General features: G+C 36.1%; 1 protein-coding gene across 1 annotated transcript in view; it reads right to left on the bottom strand.

Annotated features, from left to right (window-relative positions):
• LOC126761968 (eukaryotic translation initiation factor 5B) overlaps nucleotides 1-22,353 on the bottom strand; it is a 56,993-nt gene that overhangs the window by 11,052 nt on the left and 23,588 nt on the right. Inside the window, exons 5-7 of the mRNA XM_050478408.1 lie at nucleotides 17,193-17,269; nucleotides 9,302-9,497; nucleotides 8,501-8,608 (exon numbers count right to left, since the gene is read on the bottom strand). Of these exons, the coding sequence (XP_050334365.1) occupies nucleotides 8,501-8,608; nucleotides 9,302-9,497; nucleotides 17,193-17,269 (381 nt within the window). The remainder of the gene's footprint in view (nucleotides 1-8,500; nucleotides 8,609-9,301; nucleotides 9,498-17,192; nucleotides 17,270-22,353) is intronic.

The raw sequence follows: 22,353 nt of genomic DNA, 5'->3' as shown, positions 1-22,353 counted from the left end.
AATTTACAGTTAGAGTAGCAGACTTATTATCATAAAGATTGACATGCAATTTGCGGGCTGCTCTAGTAAGCCGTAACAGTGGTAAAATAACATGCATGGGTTAAGAGCAGCAAATTTAAATTGGCTCTGTACATAATGTATAAACGGACATTCCAACAGCTATTCACGTATTGACATCCACTTTTGCGGATGACACAACATTGATATAACACAAAGATTCCAATCTAAAATGCTTGGAACAACCACTGGTGCTCCATGGTACATGCGTAATGAAAACATTCATAAAGATCTTGATATTCCTATGGTAAAGAAGGAGATGGAGGACAGCAGAGAACATCCTAACCCATTGGCTAATGCCTTGGCAAATTCCTGCAATCAAACAAGTTTAAAAAGAAGTAATCTACAAGCCTACTACTAGAGAGCAACGTTCTACCAAAAAAGCTCAACCCCATTCTTGAGCTTCTTTAGTTTTAAATAGATTTAATACTTGTATACTTATTGTTAGGCTTTACCTGGATCTGCTTGGTCAATACAGAAATATTGAAAAAATTTGGACAGATATTTGTCTCTTGTGTTACCCAAAAACTACTAACTCATAGACCGTCGAAGCATTGTGAGCTTAGCAGTTCCAAAACAGACATAAAACTTCAAATTTCAAAAATAAAAAAAATATTGGAAAGGCCTGGTCAAGCAATCGCAGAAAATGATTAAAATATGCCCCCTCAAAGCATTAATATCCTATCTCCATATTTTTTTTAAACCGGCTCAAGGAAATTTTTACAAAAATAAGTATCAAGAGTTTATCAAAAAAGAGATTAGTTATTCTTTAACCAATATTAAAGGTGATTTTGGGACTAAATTTTGAAGAGACTAATTATAATAGTTTATACTAGGTATCTATACCATTCTAAAGTTGCGCGAACCCAGACTAAATTTTGCTATTATATATATGTACAAATAAAATGTAAGAAATATTTCGATCAGTATTTTTTAACCTGGTATTAACTACGCCTTTTCAATGATTTTTCCATTATTGTCCATTTAAATGCATTATTTGAGAAAGCAAATGAGGCTTAAGTGTAATTTTTCTGTACCGCTCACAACGTACATCCCTTCAAGGAGTTTCCGTATCGGCTCTGGCCAGATGTAGCATCAAATCAACAAATAATTAACGCCACGTACCTACATAGTATGAGCAAACATATGCAAAAGTGTTGAAATAGCCGAACTGAAATATGAAGAGCCTTAACATTTTCAGTTTAAAGTCAAAGTGAGAGTCCTTTACTTCTTGCTCAATCTCGGCCATTGACGGCTGCCTCTTGCATGTGTCTAAGGTTTATTCAGGTGTCAAATGGCTGTTGCGAATGTGTCATACCCTACGGTTCAAAAGCCATTGTCCCGACAAATTGCCAAGAGGTAGAGCACTGATTATATGAAAACTTAACCTCTTGAGTAGAAATGACAAACGTTCCGGCCGGACTGTAAGCCAACGGTCAACGGCTACTAAATTGATATTGCAGTACACAACACATGTTTATAACGTGTCTGCATGCGACGTCACATACTGCACGTGTGTACGTGTGCGTGTTGGTGTTTATTCAATCATACCTTTATGCTGTTTTGGTGTCAGTTTACTTTGTGTTTTTGAATTGGTTGTTTTAAGGGAGAAAGGTGACACTGTCATGCTACCTGAAAAATTTGTGTCAACAACCCTGAAATGAATCTATGCTGTTGTTGCACCGCATACAGTTGTGTATAAGAAAAATGCAATGCAGGTAAGTTAAAAAGACATTTGTTATATTTAGAGGAAACGGCTTTTCATATATTAAATTTAGAAATTATAAATAATTTATATTAATTAAATTAATTTTTTAAATTTACTCATTTTTTACTGCTGGAAAGTGATACAATTTTTTTTTGTTTTAATTTTGTGAAGCGGTTTTTCCTTTGTGAAGTCATAGAAAAGAAGAAATCCTGTATTCGAACTTATAAATTAGCAATACGCTTAAGCCTTGGCCTCCCAAACGCGGGACAGTCAAGAGGGAATATTAAGTTGTTTCCACCTCATCTTCTTCCACACAGCTTCTGCAAATGGCGTCTGGTAAGATTCTCAACCATACAGCATGGACGCCATTAGGGCAATGACCTGTTAAAAGCCCCACAACTAAAGAGATGCTAGCCTTACTGAGGGCAGATCACTAGATCTCTTTCGATCGATCTTGAGCCAAAAGGCTTTTACGACAGCGCATGTACCGATGGTGGTCGATCCGCTCCCATTTTACCGCTAGCAATACTAGTGTGCCTTTCCTTGATAGCTCATCAGCTTTGCAATTTTCTGCGATTTCGTTATGGCTCGGCGTCAGCCTTATCACAAAAACTCTAGATGCTATTGATAGCGAGTTCAGGCACTACTCAACCAACTCTGGACCTCTCTGAATGAGGCTGCACTGCGGAGCAGCAGATCTATTGCTACCTTACTGGCTCCAACCACTGACACTGCAATAGACAGAAAATCTGAAGCAGGAGTTGATAGAGAGCTCCTGACAGTAAACCCTTCCATTAACCTTCCCTCAAGCTTTGACACAGCTTACTGTCCCTCTTCTCCAACGGCTTCTTTCCACCTACAACTCCCTCGTCGGCACATGGGCAGAGAAAGAGCCGCCAGAGTTCGGTTTGGCGACTCCATAATCCAAATGATCCGGTATGAAGTCAAAGTGTGTAAAGATATCCCAATGTTCAGATACGTTTTCTTTTAAGAACCCAGATTCTCTGAGTCTGATAGCAACTTTCGCAGCCATACACCTTCCGACGATGTCTACGGGCACTATGTGCAAGATGGTGTTAAGTGCCATGGTTGAAGTGGTCCCTAGTGCACCACGCATTCTGACAAGCCGCCCGTTGAACGTTCTCGAGTTTCTTTGCAAGTGTGGTCTTTTGTAGAGCCCTGGTGTCCTACAGCCAAATGGCCACTTTCGGTGAGGGACCTCACCTTCTGCCAAAGACTTCTCTACAGCAAACCATTAGGGTTGTTAATTTCAATATTACAGTTCTTAAAAAAAAATCATAACTTGTTTGCTAACCAATATTGTGCTGTGTTGTGAGCTGATTCTCTACATTTTTTGCGCACGCGACTGTCTAAGCACACTTACTTATGAAGTGGGGCTATTTTTTCAGGCATTGTATTATTTTTGAACTCGGAAGTGGAAGTGGTTTACTGTCCTTTAGCTCACTTGACCACCTCGTCGCTTTGAAAGAGTCCTAATGTTAATTACGGATATTAAAAGTGGTTGGCGAATTGACTTTCTTGGGAAAATAAACTCGTTAATCAGGAAGCGCAATGTGGTTTTAAAATGTACTTCTGGCATTTAATGAAAGGGTAAGTTCCACGCCAACGATCAGATTTAAACAACACAAAAAGAGTTGTCGAAGAAATATTGCAAAAGTTGCGTTGAAGACATAGCATCCGCGGCTTTCTAAGCTTAACTAGCGATTATGTTGCTCAACACTCACCATATCCATATAATAACTGCGCATGATCAACGAAGCCTTGCCTTATTAGAAGTGATGAGAAATACATAAATGCCTTCAAAATTATTACAGATTTAAGTGTGCTGTATCTTTAGTTGCGCTTCTAGAATTAATCCCCTACAAAGACGTGCTACTTTCGCTCTCGCATTTTTTTACGATCTGCCCGGAGATAACCATCTATCTATTAGAAGCACTTGGATAAGCAAATCTATCGTTGATACTGGAATATTCGCAACTTGACCGAAAACCAGTTTTATACAAAATACAACAACAAAGCTACAAGGTGAGTGCTGAGGCCGCAACGTCGGCAATTTGCAACAATTTCATGAAAGGAAATTGCATACACATATGTAATGAGCCCGTCTTCAATAAATTGACGTGAATATCCTGTTCGCCAAAGGAAGAAGGGAGATGCCTGCACATCTGCGCATACATATGTGCTCACCGAGACAGGCGTATGTACCGATGTGTCCACATAAAACCTGAAAATGCACTCAGCTGATATTGACAACGAAAGCCAACAGGTTATCAGAACTTTGGAACAAAGTGCTCCCGCTTATGCATGTTCCTACACACAAACATACACAGGTACACAGCATAACATGGACATATGTGAGCATCTAGCGTTGGCCAACGACAAAGGCACAGAAGCTCCGACCGGATAGCAGCGCAGTGTGGATAATTGAGGAAGCTATAATTACGTTGCGTTAAATGTGAATCCGGCAGCGACAGCGACAGCGCAGTGGCAACGGCTGTCCGACGCAGCGAAAGGAACAAACCACTTTGGTTGTGTCTGCGGCTTGTACGTAACAGTTGTGGCATGAAGGAACAAGTTAAAAGCTGATTTGGTAAGCGGGCAGGAAGAGCAATTGCCTTTTTTACTAAAAATAAATTAGCAAACGCATAGCATGGCATGGCATGGCAAGGCAAGGCACGTAGATTGCTTTCTTTGCAGGCGAGCTAAAGAGGATATGCCAAATTGATTTAAATTCATATTTGACTTTAGAGGAAACAATTGATTTGCTGCTAATGGAAAGGAAATTGTACACTTACGCAATCGCACTCTCGATCGCGACGAGGACAGATAGGAAATTGACATTTAGAACTACATGCATATATGTATGTACATATGCATAAATAAATAATGTACATATCTCCATATAAGTATGTATGTGAAATAAAGCAAATCATTCAACCTTTGTTGCACATAATTTTTGCAGAAACGCCCTGCAGCAAACATACAAAAACAATTTTTGTAAAAAGAAAGAAAGAGGCAAGTTCGGGCGTGTCCGAACATTTTCTACTCTCGCAACTTGAAAGCAACAAAGCCGAAAAAATATTTTTTGTAATGAATGTTGCGAAAGAATTCATCATTCATTTTTCGATGAAAGGGTGAACGATTACAATCATGTTTAGTATCTGATTACATATACTGCATGAATATATGATCTGATTTTGATCAATTTTGGACTTGGGAGCATCTAATTTGTGAAAAGCTTTTTTTCCAATATATTCTTTGGTGCTTCATTCGAATAATAATAGAAGAATCATACAGAATTTGGACTGTTTTATAAGAGAAGTAGGCGTGGTTGTCGTCCGTCCCATAACACAGTAATGTCAAGATAATATTCAGCAAAGAATTTTGTTGCAGTTGGTCGAACAGATTTCAGATATGGGATTTCACCTAAGGGAGCGGTGCTACATCCATTCTTAATGCCGGCTGTTCTTAAGCCCTTTCATACCTTATTGCATGTCACATTTAATGATTCTGACGCATTTATTTAGTGAGGTGGACTTAACTTTAACGGTTTGGGATATATGTATATTAAGTTTATTAAGGGCGGGACCACGCCCCCTATGTGTAGGACAGGCCAAACTAGATTGTCACATTACTGACTAGGTTACGATTTATTATTATATGAATTAATGAAGACCTCCTAATGTCAGCTAAACGAGATCTATTCACAAGGAAATCGAAAGCTTTTTGAATTAACCAATTTTGAGAGTTTTTGAATGATTTACAAGTCTTTCTCAGTTACCTTTATCAGAAAAAAAAGTCTACTACAAAAATCATGTAAGTATTACCATATATAAAATGTAAACCATTAGTACAGTATATAAGAAAGGCAAGTTTCGTGCTAATTTATCGGAAAATATTGGATTTACCAACGAATTAGAACAACTGAAGATTAAAGAAATTACCTCTTGCCGCTTTTCACAAGGGGATAGTTTATAAAGACTTCAACTATTTTAAACGAAAAGTAAAGAGTTCTATAAATTTTGAATATTTTTATTTTTGAGACGCAATTTAATTCTTGATTAAACAAATATTTAGTAGACCCTGAGCTGCTAAAGTTGGGGTCGCAATTGCTATGATTTCCAACTATCAAAAGGGACTTTTGGCATATGGTAATTATAAACAAGTAAGGAAGGGCTAAGTTCGGATGCAATCGTACATTTTATACTCTTGCAACCTGCCGTAATCAAAGCCAGGGAAATACCTTAAAGTGTAAAACGTCAACCAGAGGAACGGAATCTAAGCAATTTTATATATACATATATAATATATACTATATATAACCCATACACTGACCGGCATATTCGGCATAAGGTTACGAAAATCATTATACTTGTATGTAGTATATGGGAGTTGGGGTAGTATCGATTTAATATATTAACTATTATCATGCCACATACTAAAAACATGTTCCCTGGGTTTCTTTAAGGTACCTCACATACAATCACCAATCATATGGAATAAAGTCAACCGGCATTTCGAAAATCCTGATATTAGTTATATGGGGGCTAGGTCAAGTTTGCACCCAAATTTATCCATTTTAGGCACAAAGATGCACTGTTATGAGTAAACACACACTCTGTAATTTTTACTGAGATAACTTAAATATATGCAGTGTAAAGTCACCCGGTATTTCGAAAATCTTTATATTAGGTTTAAAGGGGGCTCCGGGAAGTATTGACCAGATTAAACAAATTTTTGATATTGATTGATGATGCTGATTGAGAAGAATGTCACGTATTAAATTTAGTCGAAATCGGTGGATCGGGTTCCGAGATAAGTGATTTCATCAAAAATGGCGATGCCACGCCCCAGTTCGGAGGTAAAATTTAATGTCTCTGGCGTATTTAGTTATTGATTTATTGCGCTTTTGTAGTTTTTAACAATACGGTTATATGGGGAGTGAACGGTGGTATCTTCCAACTTCATCCATTTTCACACTGGAAGGAGTTCTTATAATATTTCCGATAGGCCAATTTTATTTGTTGTAACTTTAGTGGTTTAAAAGATATGTACCATAAAATTATTACTGATCGGGGCCACGCCCACTTTTTCAAATTTTTTTGCCCAGACGTGCCCCTTGCTACTAAGGATCTGTGCCAAACTGAAGATTTATATCTTAATTAGAGCTCGTCAACTCGTCTCGTCATCGTGATCGTTTATATATAATGCATAGAACTCCATATCTATCTCGATTAGTTTTAGTTGATACCTACAACCGCTAAGTGAACAAAACTCTTATACCCCGTAGCAACATGTTGTAAGAGTATAAAAATACTCACTATTCTTAGGTCGGAATGGGCTTAGAAGTTTCCCCCTTTGCTATTTTAATTTGCAATCATATTTGCACAAGTCTTGAAGGGTGTGCAAGTAAACATTGATAACGCTTAGTATTTTAATGATATTAATTTGCACACCTTATGTATGTATGTATGTATATCATCAGGCGTATTTCTCAAAACTACTCACGCTTGCACCTGTGTAAACATAGAAACTTTCCGCATATGTATGATGTGTAATAAAAATGGTGCAACATTCGAAGGTGCATATGTATATGTGTAGATGAGCGAAACTACGCATTAGTATGATTTGCAAATTTCTGTTTTGAACTCACTTCCCACTTTTCCTCACTATTACGCAAAAAAATTAAAGGTCTGACACTATCTACCACAAAACACATTGGTGAGTTGAACGAATATGTGGAAACTTAGGTAGGTTTAGTATTCAACTATAATACAATGGGCACCGGTGTGGGCCGATACCGCAAACTCCCACATCCACTAACTACAAGTGGTCCTAAGGAGAATATTAAAAATAATTTTCCAATCTCCATAGCATTTTCACAACTTCGAGTTATGTTAAGGGGTTACATGGGTTTACGGTTTTCAAAAAATCAAATCTTTTTATTGTCTTATTAAATTCGACAACACCTTTAGAACATTGCCTTTATCCGAGTATTAGTTTTGGAGATACAGCCTTGAGAACTTGTACGCTCGAGGCTAGTACGCCATCTTTAAACGCGTTTTTCTCGAAACTGGTTTTTGAAGTCGGTTGGAAAGATTTCTAGAGAACTACTCAAGCAATCTTAAAAGATTTGGACGAATGATTTTTTATCGATTTAACCTTAAGGATCATTAATCTGGGAGCACTTATAGGTTTAAATATTATAGATATCATAGGGTATAATTGCTCCCGGTATTGTTAACAATTATTTCACTTCTTACCACCTTTCATAAAAATAAAATATGTATATATTCGATTAATATTTTCATATTAATATATTTTCCTATTCAAATTTCGGTCATCTATAGATTGAGCACGTTTTGTAGATCGCCTAAAGCCATCAAAATGTACTGATGTATGATAACCTATATACTTAGATATAATAAATGAGGACAATGACAACCGATTGTTTGTGAATATATTAATTGAAAGTGAATATGTTGAGAACAAGGATACTCATTGTTTCGTTTATCACCTCACACATTCGCACAATTTTCACTAAATTACTTGTGTCAGCTTAATTGGGATTATATACTAGACTCGTCTTGCTATTTATTTAAGAATATTTTTTGGCTTAGAAATGTTTGTTTTTCACATAACAATGTTTTTATATACGTGTCGGTTTACTTCTGTGAGCTAACTTTTTAAAACGTTTTTATTTTTTTAACTCACCTCTTGACTGGGTACACAAATCGGTGTACCGACTTTGACAATACCGTTCTCCACCATCACACCCATTACTATGGGATCGCGACTGTTGAAAATAAATTGAGGCAGGATCTGCAATGAGAAATATGCAATTTTAAGTGAATGAAGAGTGAAGAAAGGCTATAAGAAATCGATTTGTGAAAGCAAGAACACCAAAGATTAAATTAAAATAATATGAATATGAAACTCAAGAGGTGCTGGGTTGGAAAAAACTGCTAAATAGTAGAATACAAGCCATGTAAAAAAAGAAATTCAAGGCTTTAAGTAAAATACGTTCTAATTTATTAATTGACTTTTCGGAAAACTCTGGACTGGTTCGTAAAGGTTTGAATTAATTTCTGGGCAGATTTGAACTCAGAATTTAGTGTGACTGACTTTTTTCATTAAAAACGACTTTAATTGAAGTTATTAGTGTGGCAGGCATATACATATGTATATTTAATATAAAATGCCTTCGTAATAATCCTTCTCACTAAAAGTAAACCTTTTATGCTGCACACATTGATTTATTATTCTACTTCATACTTTATATATTTGTCTGGTGCTCCAAGGCAATTATGAAGAAATAGCAATTTTGCACTTTGTATTTTTGATTTATGCTCCAGAATCGCTTTTCTCAAAACTCAAAAACTGCATACGTACATATGTATATACATGTCTAAGCATAAATAAGTACGTATGTATGTTTGTAAGCACAGAATATGTATGTATGTATGGGTGTACAAATATGAAAAATTTAGTATTTATTCATGGGAGTGCACTCACCTTAAGTTTGCATGGAAAGACGGCAATCGAACGGAATTCCTCGCGCTTCTTCTGCTTCAGCTCCTCACGGTAGGCCATAAACTTGTCAAACAGATGATAAATAATGTCAGCTTGGAATATTTTCACACCCAACGAATCGGCCATCTCCTGCGCTTCACGCTCCACTTTCACATCGAAAGCCAAAATTGTTGCAAATCTGAAAAATAAAATTAACAAAACGCTCAAAATCAATACGTTTAACGGCAGAAGTAAACAAATAAGCATGTACATACGTATGTATGTACATGCAAATATGTGTGTAAAAAATAGTTTGGGCAAATGAGTGCGTTATATGAGTGAGACATGTGGCAGAGCGGAATGTGACGAAGTGTTTTTGAAAAATCAACTGTCGGCCAATTACAGGCATTAGCCCTCAAGGTATCAACTAGGGCGGACAAATTTCTTCACAAACATATATTTCTTTGAGCGTACGCATGTGAGTGGAAGAAAATGCCTAAAAGAACTTTTATTGCGCGTGAAGAGAAAACTTTTCCAGGTTTTAAAGCCGCCAAGGATCGATTAACAGTGATGGTTGGTGCGAATGCAGCTCTTTGTGTATGAACTGGTTTGGCCATCATTTTACTGTGTGTGCGAATGGATACGCGTAATACTATCAACTGTTGGCCGTTGACAGACAGCGGCGCAAATCGCTTTCGCACAGGAAGGCACACAACCTTCCACAGATAGAGGACAGTCCGTCTCAATTTACAGCAAATGCCGTCTCTGCTAACGATTGGCAGTTGTTGAAAATTGCCGCGCCACGGCAACAGCAATAACAACAACAATAGCGGTAACATCGGCAATGGCAGCAGCATCATCGAGCGGCAGTTGACGACGGCTGATTGCCCGGGAGACGGAAGTGCCAATGGCATGTCATGATCATTAAGACGAACCAGCAGCAGCACAACAACACAGCCAGAACAGAATAACAACACCAGCAGTCAGCAGCAGCAGGCAACAACATGCAACGAGCTGTATAACGGCCGAAAACGACGCAAGTCGCTTGGGCTTTGCTGCTGGAAAGAGGAAATCGCGTCGAAAAGCAATTTAATATAATTAAAAAGACACCCAAGCAAACGAAGTAAAAACAAAAACTAAAACAAAGCTATACATTCATGTTGCTTTTTTCTGGTGGACATAACCCGAAGTACGTCGTATCATACAGCGAACTGAAATCGAAAATGTGAAGCCACTCGAGTTGAAAACCAATTGAGAGTGTGATCTTTAGATAAAGATATCATCAACAGAAAACGTAATGAGGGCCTATAGCCGTAATAATAACAGTATCAAAAGCCAATTTTATTATTACATATGCATATAGAGAGACGTAGATAACGAAAAGAAATAGCATTTATCATACAGTAATGATGGAACGACTCAAGGGGGCAAAACTAGTCTTGTAGATTTTGGCTTTATTCCTTAGGGAAAACTTTATTACTTTTGAAAAAGTAATTTCCAAATTATTATTATTACCGTTCATTATTAGTAGGTAAGATTTTCAAAGCACGCATAAAGGCAACTGACTCCACAGTTAGACTTTTGAGGTACAAGTGTCTTTTCAACAAAATACCTTTGTATAAGATTGTCAGATTAGTGTTTTTTTCATTATGGACTAACGGCAGCATTAAGTAACCCCCTAACAAAGACGCACCCAAGTAGTATTCCACAACCATTGGAACCATTGTCCATGCAAGTGTTAAATCTATTTAATCCCAAAATGATTATACACATACATACATATGCATACATGTTTAAAATTGTACAAATTTCATGGAAGAGCATAAATGCAAATTTACGAGTATTTAATTAAAAAGACGCAAATCGCTTTTGGAAAATTTTCTAGAATTGAAATTCTCGACAAAACTAAATGCTGCTCACGTTTCTCGGAGCGCAGTCTATTAGCACACGGAATACGTGTATGTACATACATGTGTATGTGCTGGTGTATGTAAAAGAATAAATGTATAACCAAATAAGAGTAGTGACCATAAAACCGTAAAGCATTGCTGATATGACATCCGCCGGAAGATTGACTAATAACAACAACAAAGCAGAAATACTAAAAAGGCAACTGAAATAATCAAATTAAATATTCAAAGCACTATTCGAGTTGAAATATCAAAACAAAATGAGAAATATTTGCATATGGAAGAAAAATCGAAAATCTTCCCAACAAAATACTTTGCAGAATTGGTTCGTTATTTTCGAAAAATTTTAGCTAAGGCTATATTTTTGGATTATATTTAGTTTCTTGATAAGTAAAGCGTCGCTTAGTAAACATTCTGACGATTTCTACAATTACACTGGTTAACAAAATATTAATTTTTTTTTGTCACAAGAAAATTCATATACAATTTTGATTGTTGTGACGACAAAACATATACAAGGCTTGTCCGTAAATTAATAGGACTGTACGCGACTGTACTTCGGAGCGTGCGCGCACCGACTGGATTCGGTTAAGAACATTCCTAGCTAACGAATGAGCGGCTGATCAGTTGTCTCCGAGCACCTGGAGAGTCAGGACAAACATTTTCGCGCGACGTGTTTCTGTGAGTGGGTCAATCGGGTCCGATAAACATCGTAGCAGATTAGTAGTTGTTCACCACGACAACGCCCCGGCTCACACCGCCTTTCTTGTGAACAGCTATCTAACCAAGGCCGGCATGCCAACACTTTCGCAGCCGCCCTACACCCCCCCGGTCGATGAAAAGCAAGCATTTTGAGACGCCAGAAGGAATCCAAGCAGCATGCACTTCGGCTTTCAAGGATATTCCGGAGAATGCCTTCTGTGACGCTTCAATGCTTGTAAATCGCCCTGCATCGACGCAGACGGAGCCTATTTTGAAAGTTTTTAAGTCATTTGACAGCACTTCTTCCAGATTAATAAAAATATCCAGATGGAACCTCACGTCTTGTTCGTCACACACAGTACCCACATTTGCAGTAAAGAAATCCAGATGAGAGTCCAGCATATGTATCTATTTTTAAGAACTTAATATATCCCAAAGCTTTAAATATTCTCTCTTTGATTTTTGCCTTGCTGAGTTTGGGGAATTTCTCCAACATTGAGTGATACAACATTTTTTATGCTTGTCTGCAGTTTGATCTTCATGTGTCATATTGTGCGTCCTGAAGCAAATTTTTTAGTTTCAAAAACAGGAAAAAGTCACAGGGACTAGCGACTACGGCAACTGAGCAATGACTTTCGTTTCGTGTTTGGCCCAAAAGTCAGTCACAGTCATGCTAGAATTTGACAGCGCATTCAGGTCTTTTGGTACGAGCATTGCATGGACACGCTTCCTAGTCAAAATATTAACCAAAATGATAGAGCCAATCACTAAGAAATGTTGAGGTCCTCTGCTATCTCTTTGATGCCAACAGGAGTTTTCAAACACTGTTTCTTTAACTTCAACACGTTGTTAACGTCTTTAAATCGCATAAGTTAAGTTTTCGACGATTTCACGACTTTCATTCAATGGTTTTTACTCTAAAATACTTATGTATGTATGTATTTAAAGTTTCAAACAAATCTGTCATCCAGCAGACGAGCTGTTCGCGTCGTAAAAAACTAGCTGCCAAAGACTCTGATTAATGTGGAGATCAAACATCAAGCGAACAAAAAAAACTTGTGCCAATCTGGGAAAGTTTTCATCGATTCAGCTTGCGTGCGCAGTGTAAATGGTCCGGGTCAAATTTGATGTTCTGCGTGTGTAAAGCTCATGAAATAGGACACTTTTAAGCCTCTAAATGCTTTCAGGCTTTTTATGCGCATCTCTACAAATAATTATTAATAAGCTTGTTATACACACACATGCCTGTAGATATGTAAATTAATTTTATCGAATTACATAATTAAATTTTAATCGACTTAAAGCCAACTTCCCTATCTATTTGGTGCCTAATCGGCCATAAGAAGGCAAGTTTCTGCCATAAAACTCTTTACGAGGTCATAAAAATGTATGAAATTATTACTTTTAAGTTTTGTGTCGCTACGCCTAAGGAAGGTAGTAAGTATGCTGAAAAAACTTCATATAGAAATATTTCACACAAACATAAATACATACGTGCATATGTATGCATTACAATAATTTGCACACAACCAACTGACCAAAAACGGGATACACAACTGTCGTAAAATTTACATACATACATATATTAATAATTTTACAATAGCATTAGCAAATTTAATTGTTTTCTTTTTTCAAATACTCGCTATAAATTGTATTTACACAACACATACGCGATTGTGAACTTTTAATATCTTTCCAAATATCATAACGCACAATGACGTCAATCGAAAAGTTTTATATTTTAATATTTCCTGCCGGTGATACAGTGTGTGCCGAAATTGCAGCTTTTCCATATTTTGAAGCGTCTTTTGTATGTTTATTAATTTTTGTGATTTTGTTAATTAGCAATTAATTGTTACGAACTTTTAACAACATATTTCAAAGATTTTAATTTTTTGCTATAAAAAAAATTATTTATTCTTTCTTCAATATATCAATTTGAATTTTTTAATAACTTATTTTCACCTAACCTCAAAAATAACTAACTTTTATCAAAAACACTAACCAAATCTTCGCCAATACTTGCAATACTTTTCTTTTTCCCACAGGGCTCATAAAAATATCAACAAACCTCGCGAGTATATCGCGAGTAACTCCAAATTAGTTGCATAGTGTGTTCTATGTATTGTCACCAATTTATGGATTAGAGGGAACTTGACCAACTCATAGTGAACTGTCATAAAAAATGTGTAAGAATAAAATAAAAATGCCATAAAATCATCGGGGATAATAAATATTTTAATAGGCGGTCGTTAAATTTATTGTAATGTACATAAATAGTAAATTATGAAAATCGTTAAAGTTGTAAGGCCAATACACAATTATGTTCTTATTTATGAATATTTCTTTGTTGTTACTTCTAATTTTCAATCGATGCTGGGCATCATTAAGTATTATTACCCACCAAAGCACAATGCCTAGCAATATGCTTTTCTTTATATGTAAAAGGTATGTGGTATAGGTATACATATATTGATGTATGGGGGTTCTGTATGTGGTGTAAGTAATAGTCAGCCATAGAGCGCGCTATATATTCGGTTGTCAAATATCTCCCGTCCACCTTTTTGTCTTTTGAATTTCTCAGCTATGTATAAAGCGCTACAGAGCTCGTATCTGGCAATACCATAGATCTTTGAAAGGTCTTGACATAACCTACAAAACGACGCTATGCATGATAAGTTTGGATATTGGGTTCAACAGTTATAGACGTGTAAACATGGAGTTCACTAAGGCCGAAATTCGCGCTATTTTAAAGTTTTCCTGCGTTAAAGACAAATCCGCTAGAGATTCCGTGAGATTAATGGTGTTTTGGGGGATGGTACTCTATCACTTCGAACTGCGGAGAAATGGTTTCGACGATTCAGAGCGGGTGAAAACGACACCATGGATAAGCCAGCCAGCGGAAGACCTGTGACGAGGAATACCGATCAAATCATGGAAAACATAGAGTTAGACCGGCATGTGGCATCTCGTGACATCGCCCAGAAAATGGGAGTTAGTCACCAAACCATTTTAAACCATCTGCAGAAGGCTGGATACACAAAAAAGCTTGATGCTTGGATGCCGCATGATTTGACGCAAAAAAACCTTCTGGACCGAATCAACGCCTGCGATATGGTGCTGAAACGGAACGAACTCGACTCATTTTTGAAGCGGATGGTGACTGGCGACGAAAAATGGATCACATACGACAATATCAAACGAAAACGGTCATGGTCGAAGGCCGGTGAATCGTGCCAAACAGTGGCCAAGCCGGGACTGACGGCCAGGAAGGTTTTGCTGTGTATTTGGTGAGATTGGAAGGGAATCATGCACTATGAGCTGCTCCCATATGGCCAGACGCTTAATTTTACCATCTACTGCGAACAACTGGACCGCTTGAAGCAGGCGATCGACCAGAAGCGTCCAGAATTGGCCAACAGGAAGGGTGTAGTGTTCCACCAGGACAACGCCAGAACAAATCCAAAATCGAACTTTTCATACTACATACTAGAATAAAGCCAAAACGGAAACTTGTGGTATGAATTCATAATGTTCGAAAACCATTTTGATGGTATGCAATTATATTGGGCAAGCAATTAGATGAGATCTATCACTTTCAAATCCAGAAACTGATTTTTCTCCAAAAAATAAATCAATTTTGTAAAGCGACTTTGAAACTAAGCCGAGATCACAACATTCCTCAAGGTTAAACTTAAATCTAAAAGTTTTAAAGAATTTCAATAAATTTTAAGCAGATGTAGTAGAAACACCACACACAAAGTGGATCAAATCCTCAAGGATTGGACTTTCATTCAAAATTGGACATAATCAATTAAGAAAATGCATGCTAATCTCTAATCGGCAATATTGTATATATGTTAGGGTGCTTCAAAAAAAATATTGAATTTTTTTTCAACTCTTACTCCCTCAAATGTTAGTGATTGACAAACAAAAAATCCTTAGCTTAACTCTAATGGGTCGCTATTTTTGTTTTAGGTTCCCACACATTTTACATAGGAGTTTTCGTTTTTTCATTCAAACTAAAATTTCACCAACTAATTTTCGTTTCTCAATAATAACCATCACATATTCAGAAAGTTAATTTTTCAAACTTTGGAAATACCCGCGAAAAAATGTATGTATATATAGAAATAAGGGGTTAAATGTTTAGGTATTCATGAACGGTGCGGCACAATATCGCACTCTTTAAGACTCACCTTTGCGTAGCAACAAGTGTACTATACATCTGAATGAGTGTGGGCGCTAGACATTTTCCAATATCTTACGCGATACACTCGCGGTAATTTGAGAAATGAAAGAGTAACGAACTACATGTATGTGCATAACATACATACATACATACCCACATAGATCCGCCAATAGACAACTTCACTGTTACATATACTTTTTTCTCTGCTCGGCTCATATTACTCAGAGTAGTAGTTTACAATTAATTTGAATCAATTGCCAAATTAGAGTTCATTCACCAGCCGGCGTAAAGAATAGAGAAGACCCCATGAATGAATTCAATACTGGTGAGTTGAGTGAGTGTGTCATTTTATTTGTAAAAGACAAATTAGAAATTCTGGTTGGCATTTTCAATATTTCAGCTCTTGTACCCAATTTCAAGTCAATTGTTTTGAAGAAAATCCTAGCATTTCAGTACAAAATTTATGTTTTCAGGAAAATATTTGTGCAAACATTTTATTATGTCCTTGCTAGAAACTGTGGCGGTGAATTTAAAAAAAAAAAAAAAAAATTACTAACTATATATAATATTATGCAGAATGATCTTCCTCTCTTTGCTTACACTACTTCCTTATATGAGAAGTTATCTTTCTTCGGTAGATATTCATCTCTCTTAAAGGGCTCTCTAAAAGCATAATGTCAGTGATTTCAGGTCTCAACTCATTTTGAAGCAAAGTTTAATTCTGCTGAAACTGACTCTGCTGAAGGTGGTCTTGTCGATAGACCAATTTCTTCCATATTTCTTTCAATACAATAAATTGGTTTATCAAATTTCAAACTCTTGACATTATTAAAATTAGAACGTTTCTATAAAAAAAAAATGAAAACAAAAAATAACTGAACTTTCTGATTGGGTTTGAATGGTATTTCAGCACTATTCCAATTCTAATATCTAGATAACAGTTGTATATGTAGTATGTATAATTTTGCGTGGCTCACCAGAAGTTAACTTTCGATATGCAACTGGCTCCTTTTAACATCCACCTGGATAGTGGGACCGGGACCTACTCTAGATAGATATATGCGAAAAATACAATGATCTGAATACTTACTGCGGCTCATGTTCGAGCATAGTCGAGGCTTTCATCACATCACGCTTCACAACCGGGCCAATTCGAATGGCAGAATACTGAAAATGGAAAAGAGAAAATATAATTAGTTAAAAACTATTTCAGTATAATTTTACATAATTGTAATATAATAACTCAAAATGGAAACGGTTTTCTAGTGCGTACTCCAATCCCACTAGTCACGCTCTATTTCATATATTTTTGCTGCTAACATTGCTTCTGTAATACATATTTAATTATTTTTTATCTGCTAAAGCGCACGTTAAGTGTGTATGGGCCCCTTTTATTGAAGTAATTTAGAAGGCAAACAGGTTTTCATTAATTTTTATTTTGATTCGCACTTTCAGCACCCGGTATTCGTTAGATAACCGATGCACATACAGTAGCCGCACTGCATAAATACATACATACATACATACATATGCACACAGAGAGGCTCATTGGCAATTGTTACTTCATTCATGAAAAATTCATACCTACAATTAAGTATTATTTATATGGCAATTCAAAGCAACAACAAAACTGTGCGGCGAAAACTTGATTACGTGCATACACCCATATGTACTTATACCCATACATACATACATACATATGTATATCGGAATTCGAAACGAAATGAGGCAACGGTCACAATTGTGAATGAAAGCGCTCGCCATAAAAGCAGAACGCAAAACGAAAAAAAACACGAAAAAAGGCGAGGAAGAAACTACATTCATTCATACTCACGATGCATACAAATGTACATATATGGGTTTGCATGCGAGTATGTTTGTGCGTGTGGGTATGCAATCATAAAAGGCAATTTAAACTACTTCAAGCGAAATAAGTACTTCATAGATACAGATATGTAAATACGAACGTATGCATGTGTGTGCAGGCATTTAAAAGCACACTAGCATGCACATACATACATATGTACACAGCTATGTAGAGCCAAGGTTTTTGGTTTTATGAATGAATCGCGAGCAACGAAAACAACGGAAATAAACAAGCATCTGAGTAAAAGTGAACTAACACACATATGTACATATACATATATACATATATATTTACCAATGAAGGAAACTGCCAAGGCCTATTATTGCATTTTTCGACTTACAAACGGACTATATACATACATAATTATTTATATATTGCTTATGTTGGCACATATGTACATACATATTTACGAGTGTATGTCTGAGTAGCAGTGAGTTTTTCTAGAATGAAATAGCTTTGAATTGTTTTTTGGTATATATAATTGCTTATGTGCATATGTATATAACTAGATTTAACATATGTACATATAGTATATAAATATGTACTTTTACATGCGCATATACATACATATGTATACATATGTATGCACTTCCTCAAAGGCCCCAATGAATGAATGACTAGTGTATGCAATTACACGCTGCAAACGAAGAAATCAGAACTTCAGTAGAACAAAAACAATAGCAACTACAATAAAAAATCGGGAAGTGAATGTTTCTAAGCGGAAGTGAAATTGCTGAAGCACAAAACATTTGTGCATACGTGTGAATACTACATATGTATGTATATCTAGTAAGTTGAACTTTTGCGCACGCACATGAGTAAGCATACACACACATATGAGGTCATATAAATATGTCAAAGTACAATATACATATGTACATACATTAGAGTGTGAAAGTTTTTTAATTGAATATCGTATGGGAATCGCAATTTATTTCAAAAGAAAGCCAATCGGTTGTCATGACAGAACAAGCATCTTTAAATTTATTGATTTTTCTTCCGTTAGAGTTCATAACACATCCGCAGGAAATGAATTTGTCCATAAAGGTATTTAACACTGAGCCTAACTATTAGTAATTTTCAGTAACCTCAGCAATCTATTAGCTTACGTATATATATATTTCGGAAGTCAAGTCCGACGTGGGTTAAAGGGTTTACGGGTTTCAAACAATCGATTTTTTTATTGTCTTATTAAATTCTACAACACCTCTAGAATATTCCTAAATTTTCAAGTTGATCCCAGTAATAGTAATGGGAGATACAGTCCTGAGAACTTGTGCGCTCGGTGAGAGCTAGGCTAAGTGCGCTGTCTTTAAACGAGTTTTTCTCGAAACTGTGTTTTTGAAGTCAATCTTCATGAAATTTTACACAGGTCTTTGGGAGACAATTCTTAAAGACTAGGACGAAGGATCTTTTTTATCAATTACAACTATTTGAAAAAAAATCATTTTTCAATCATCATTTTAATTTTTTTTTCGTAAAAATATCTGTCAAAAATCCAATTTTCAGTTATTTTCCTTCGTCCAAATTCTAAGCTAAGGTCTGAACTAAAACACGTATTTTTTCACTTTAGATGATCCTATAAGGAGTTATCCTGCCAACACGGACCCATCCTTTTTCCGAAGGGTTACCGGAAATGGCGTCGCAATCGCCGAGTTTGAAATATTTTTTTTACAAAAATTTCAAAATTTCTTTGTTAATAGTGTATGTTTGTAACAATACAAAATTTTAATAAAATATTTAATTTTTTATATGAGAATAAAAATTTGAAAAAAGGCTGTTTTTACCCGAGGAAACCCATGTAACCCCTTAATGAAACTTTTAAGTTTGGTTTGAGACGAATTACACCAAAATATGAGAGAAAAGATAAAGAACTCTGGTCGATGCTTTGCCTTTGTGTTTTGCCATGAATATATGTATGTATATATTTCTAAGGGCAAAGCGCCCTTAACTAAGAAAACGATGGTAGGCTAGGTATGGCCCTACACCAAGGTCGAAAAGAAAATATACAGGCGATGCGTAGTAAGAGTAAGAACCGTTTTCTCAATGTCTGCTTAGCGGTCATCTGTCAGTTAAGTTTTGGTTAAAATAAAGGTTATTTACCATAAGAAGCTCTCTCGGCTAAGTTAACTAGAATTTAACTGCAGCTAACCAGACATTGAGCAAATGTTGCTAATTCTCCAGTACCCAGCATGAAAGAATAATGCGCATTTTTCAAAGAGACGATTTCCTTTTGGGAGTGAAAATATTATCAACTTACATACATACATATGTGAATTTGAATTATAAAAGCTTAAGCATGGCACATAAGCAAATAAACAATATCCACATATGCGCGTTTATACTTACATACACACATAGATAAACATACATATAGGGGCGACTACGAGTTTATGAAGAAAATTTGCTGACGCAAAACAATTTCAAATCTAACACCGAAGACAGCAATTGCGTAAAACCCCAATAAAGCAAAATAATTAAGCAAGAAACAAAGAAATATATGCAGCTCAGCAGGTTTGCGGTAATTTAAGAAGCAACTAGAAAAAATGAGCGGAAATGAGTTTCATATGAACATCCGCACAGTGAAAAATGGCAAAAGAGCTCGGGAAAAAGGTTTTGCTTTCTAACGTAACTAACTTCTTCGGGGAAACCAGCACCATGAACCGGAAGCAAATGAAAAACCATTTATGTAAGAGCAATATGAAGTTTGTAACTGTGTAAAATCTATAGCATGACAGTAAGAATGTTATTGTTCAACTGATGTATAATAAAAGTTGGGATTTTTTGCGGTAAAAACAGCGATTCGGAAATTTTTCTATCATAAAGATACAAATTAAGGGGCTCATCATGTGTGAATATTCTTAAAAATATTTTTTGTTGTTATGCATGTCGATAGTCTATATCTTGAATAATAAGAGACTAATTTTAAATTAATATTTCAAATATTTTTTAGTTCCAACTTTCTCAATTCAATCAGCTCTATCAGTTTATGTTCAAACGCGTTTTTCGCAAGTATGATTTTTTTGTGTCATTCTATAGACAATACCTTATAGGTTTATAATATTTGTATTTCATTTTTTTTTTAACACGGAGATGGCCATAACACTGCAGCATTTTAAGAACTTGGGAAGTAGCATTTTACAAAAAACGGTCGAGAGATCATTAAAGGCATGCCTCGTTCTGGACGACCTTCGACCTCTTCAACTGATGAAAATATTAAAAAAGTGAAGAATATGGTGTTTGAAAATGTTCAGGTAAGTGTTAAAGAGATGGCAAGAGATGGATATTTTGGGAAACGCGTCCTTGCTCGACTATTCCCGATAAAGCTTAATTTTTTGAAAAAAAAACAGTCTCTTTGGACATGCTTGATCGTGCGAATTCCGATCCCACATATATGGAGAACATTATAACTGCCCATGAGGTATGGGCTTATGAGTTTGACATGCAAGCAAGTCAACAATCATCAGAATGGAGGAAACAACGAGACGAAACCAAAAAAAAAAAACACGCCAAAGGCGCTCAAGAATCAAGATGATGCTCATTGTTTTTTAGATATTCGTGGTCAATAAGGAGTTCTATTTGGCCGTATTGAGTTGCTTGCATGAGAAAATCCGTCAAAAACAACCGGAATTATGGAAAAACAATTCACGGATTTTACACGATGATAATGCAACATCGCATCGAGCCACGATTGTGACCGAATTTGAAGTCAAAACGCAATGATTACCATCGATCAACCACCGTATTCACCAGATTTGGCTCCGTGTGATTTTTTCTTGTTTCCCCAAACTGAAATTTCCGCTGCGTGGAACGCATTTTCATTTCAACGAAGAGATATAACGAAATTCGCCGAAGGAGCTGAAGGCCATCTCAAAAAGTGCTTATGAAAAGTGTTTTGAAGACTGGAAAAATCGTTGGCATAAATGTATTACATCTGGTGGGGATTACTTTGAAGGCGACAAATTAAATATTGATGAATAATTAAATAATTTGCGTTTTTTTACATTTTCCGGGTATTTTTTTGTCACAATGTATTCCCAAAATCTTAAAATATTTGATGCGGTAATTATTTTTTTTTTAATTTCCAAAAATCACCTCTTTTTAGGCAATCACTCTAGGTGCGCCCGTAAATCTACGCTTTGAATGAGGATAAAAGACAAGGTTTCATTATTTTATTCACAAATTGAAGTCTACTCTTCTTTTATTTTCAGCGTTCACTTGAAGCGACAGATATAGGGATTGTTGCTCCAATCTTTAAAAAACGATGCACAGTTTTGAAAATTTTTGCATCGCATCAATTCAACGCGTCTAAAAAAGTTTTGGATCTCTTTGTTTGATTTAACCAGTTCCTGAAAATATATTCAAAATTTTAGTTAGAAAATAT

The sequence above is a fragment of the Bactrocera neohumeralis genome, chromosome 6 (assembly GCF_024586455.1).
Source record: "Bactrocera neohumeralis isolate Rockhampton chromosome 6, APGP_CSIRO_Bneo_wtdbg2-racon-allhic-juicebox.fasta_v2, whole genome shotgun sequence".
Lineage (NCBI taxonomy): Eukaryota > Metazoa > Arthropoda > Insecta > Diptera > Tephritidae > Bactrocera > Bactrocera neohumeralis.
The sequence above is the reverse complement of the archived record's forward strand: the minus strand, read 5'-3'. Positions and strand labels throughout refer to the sequence as shown.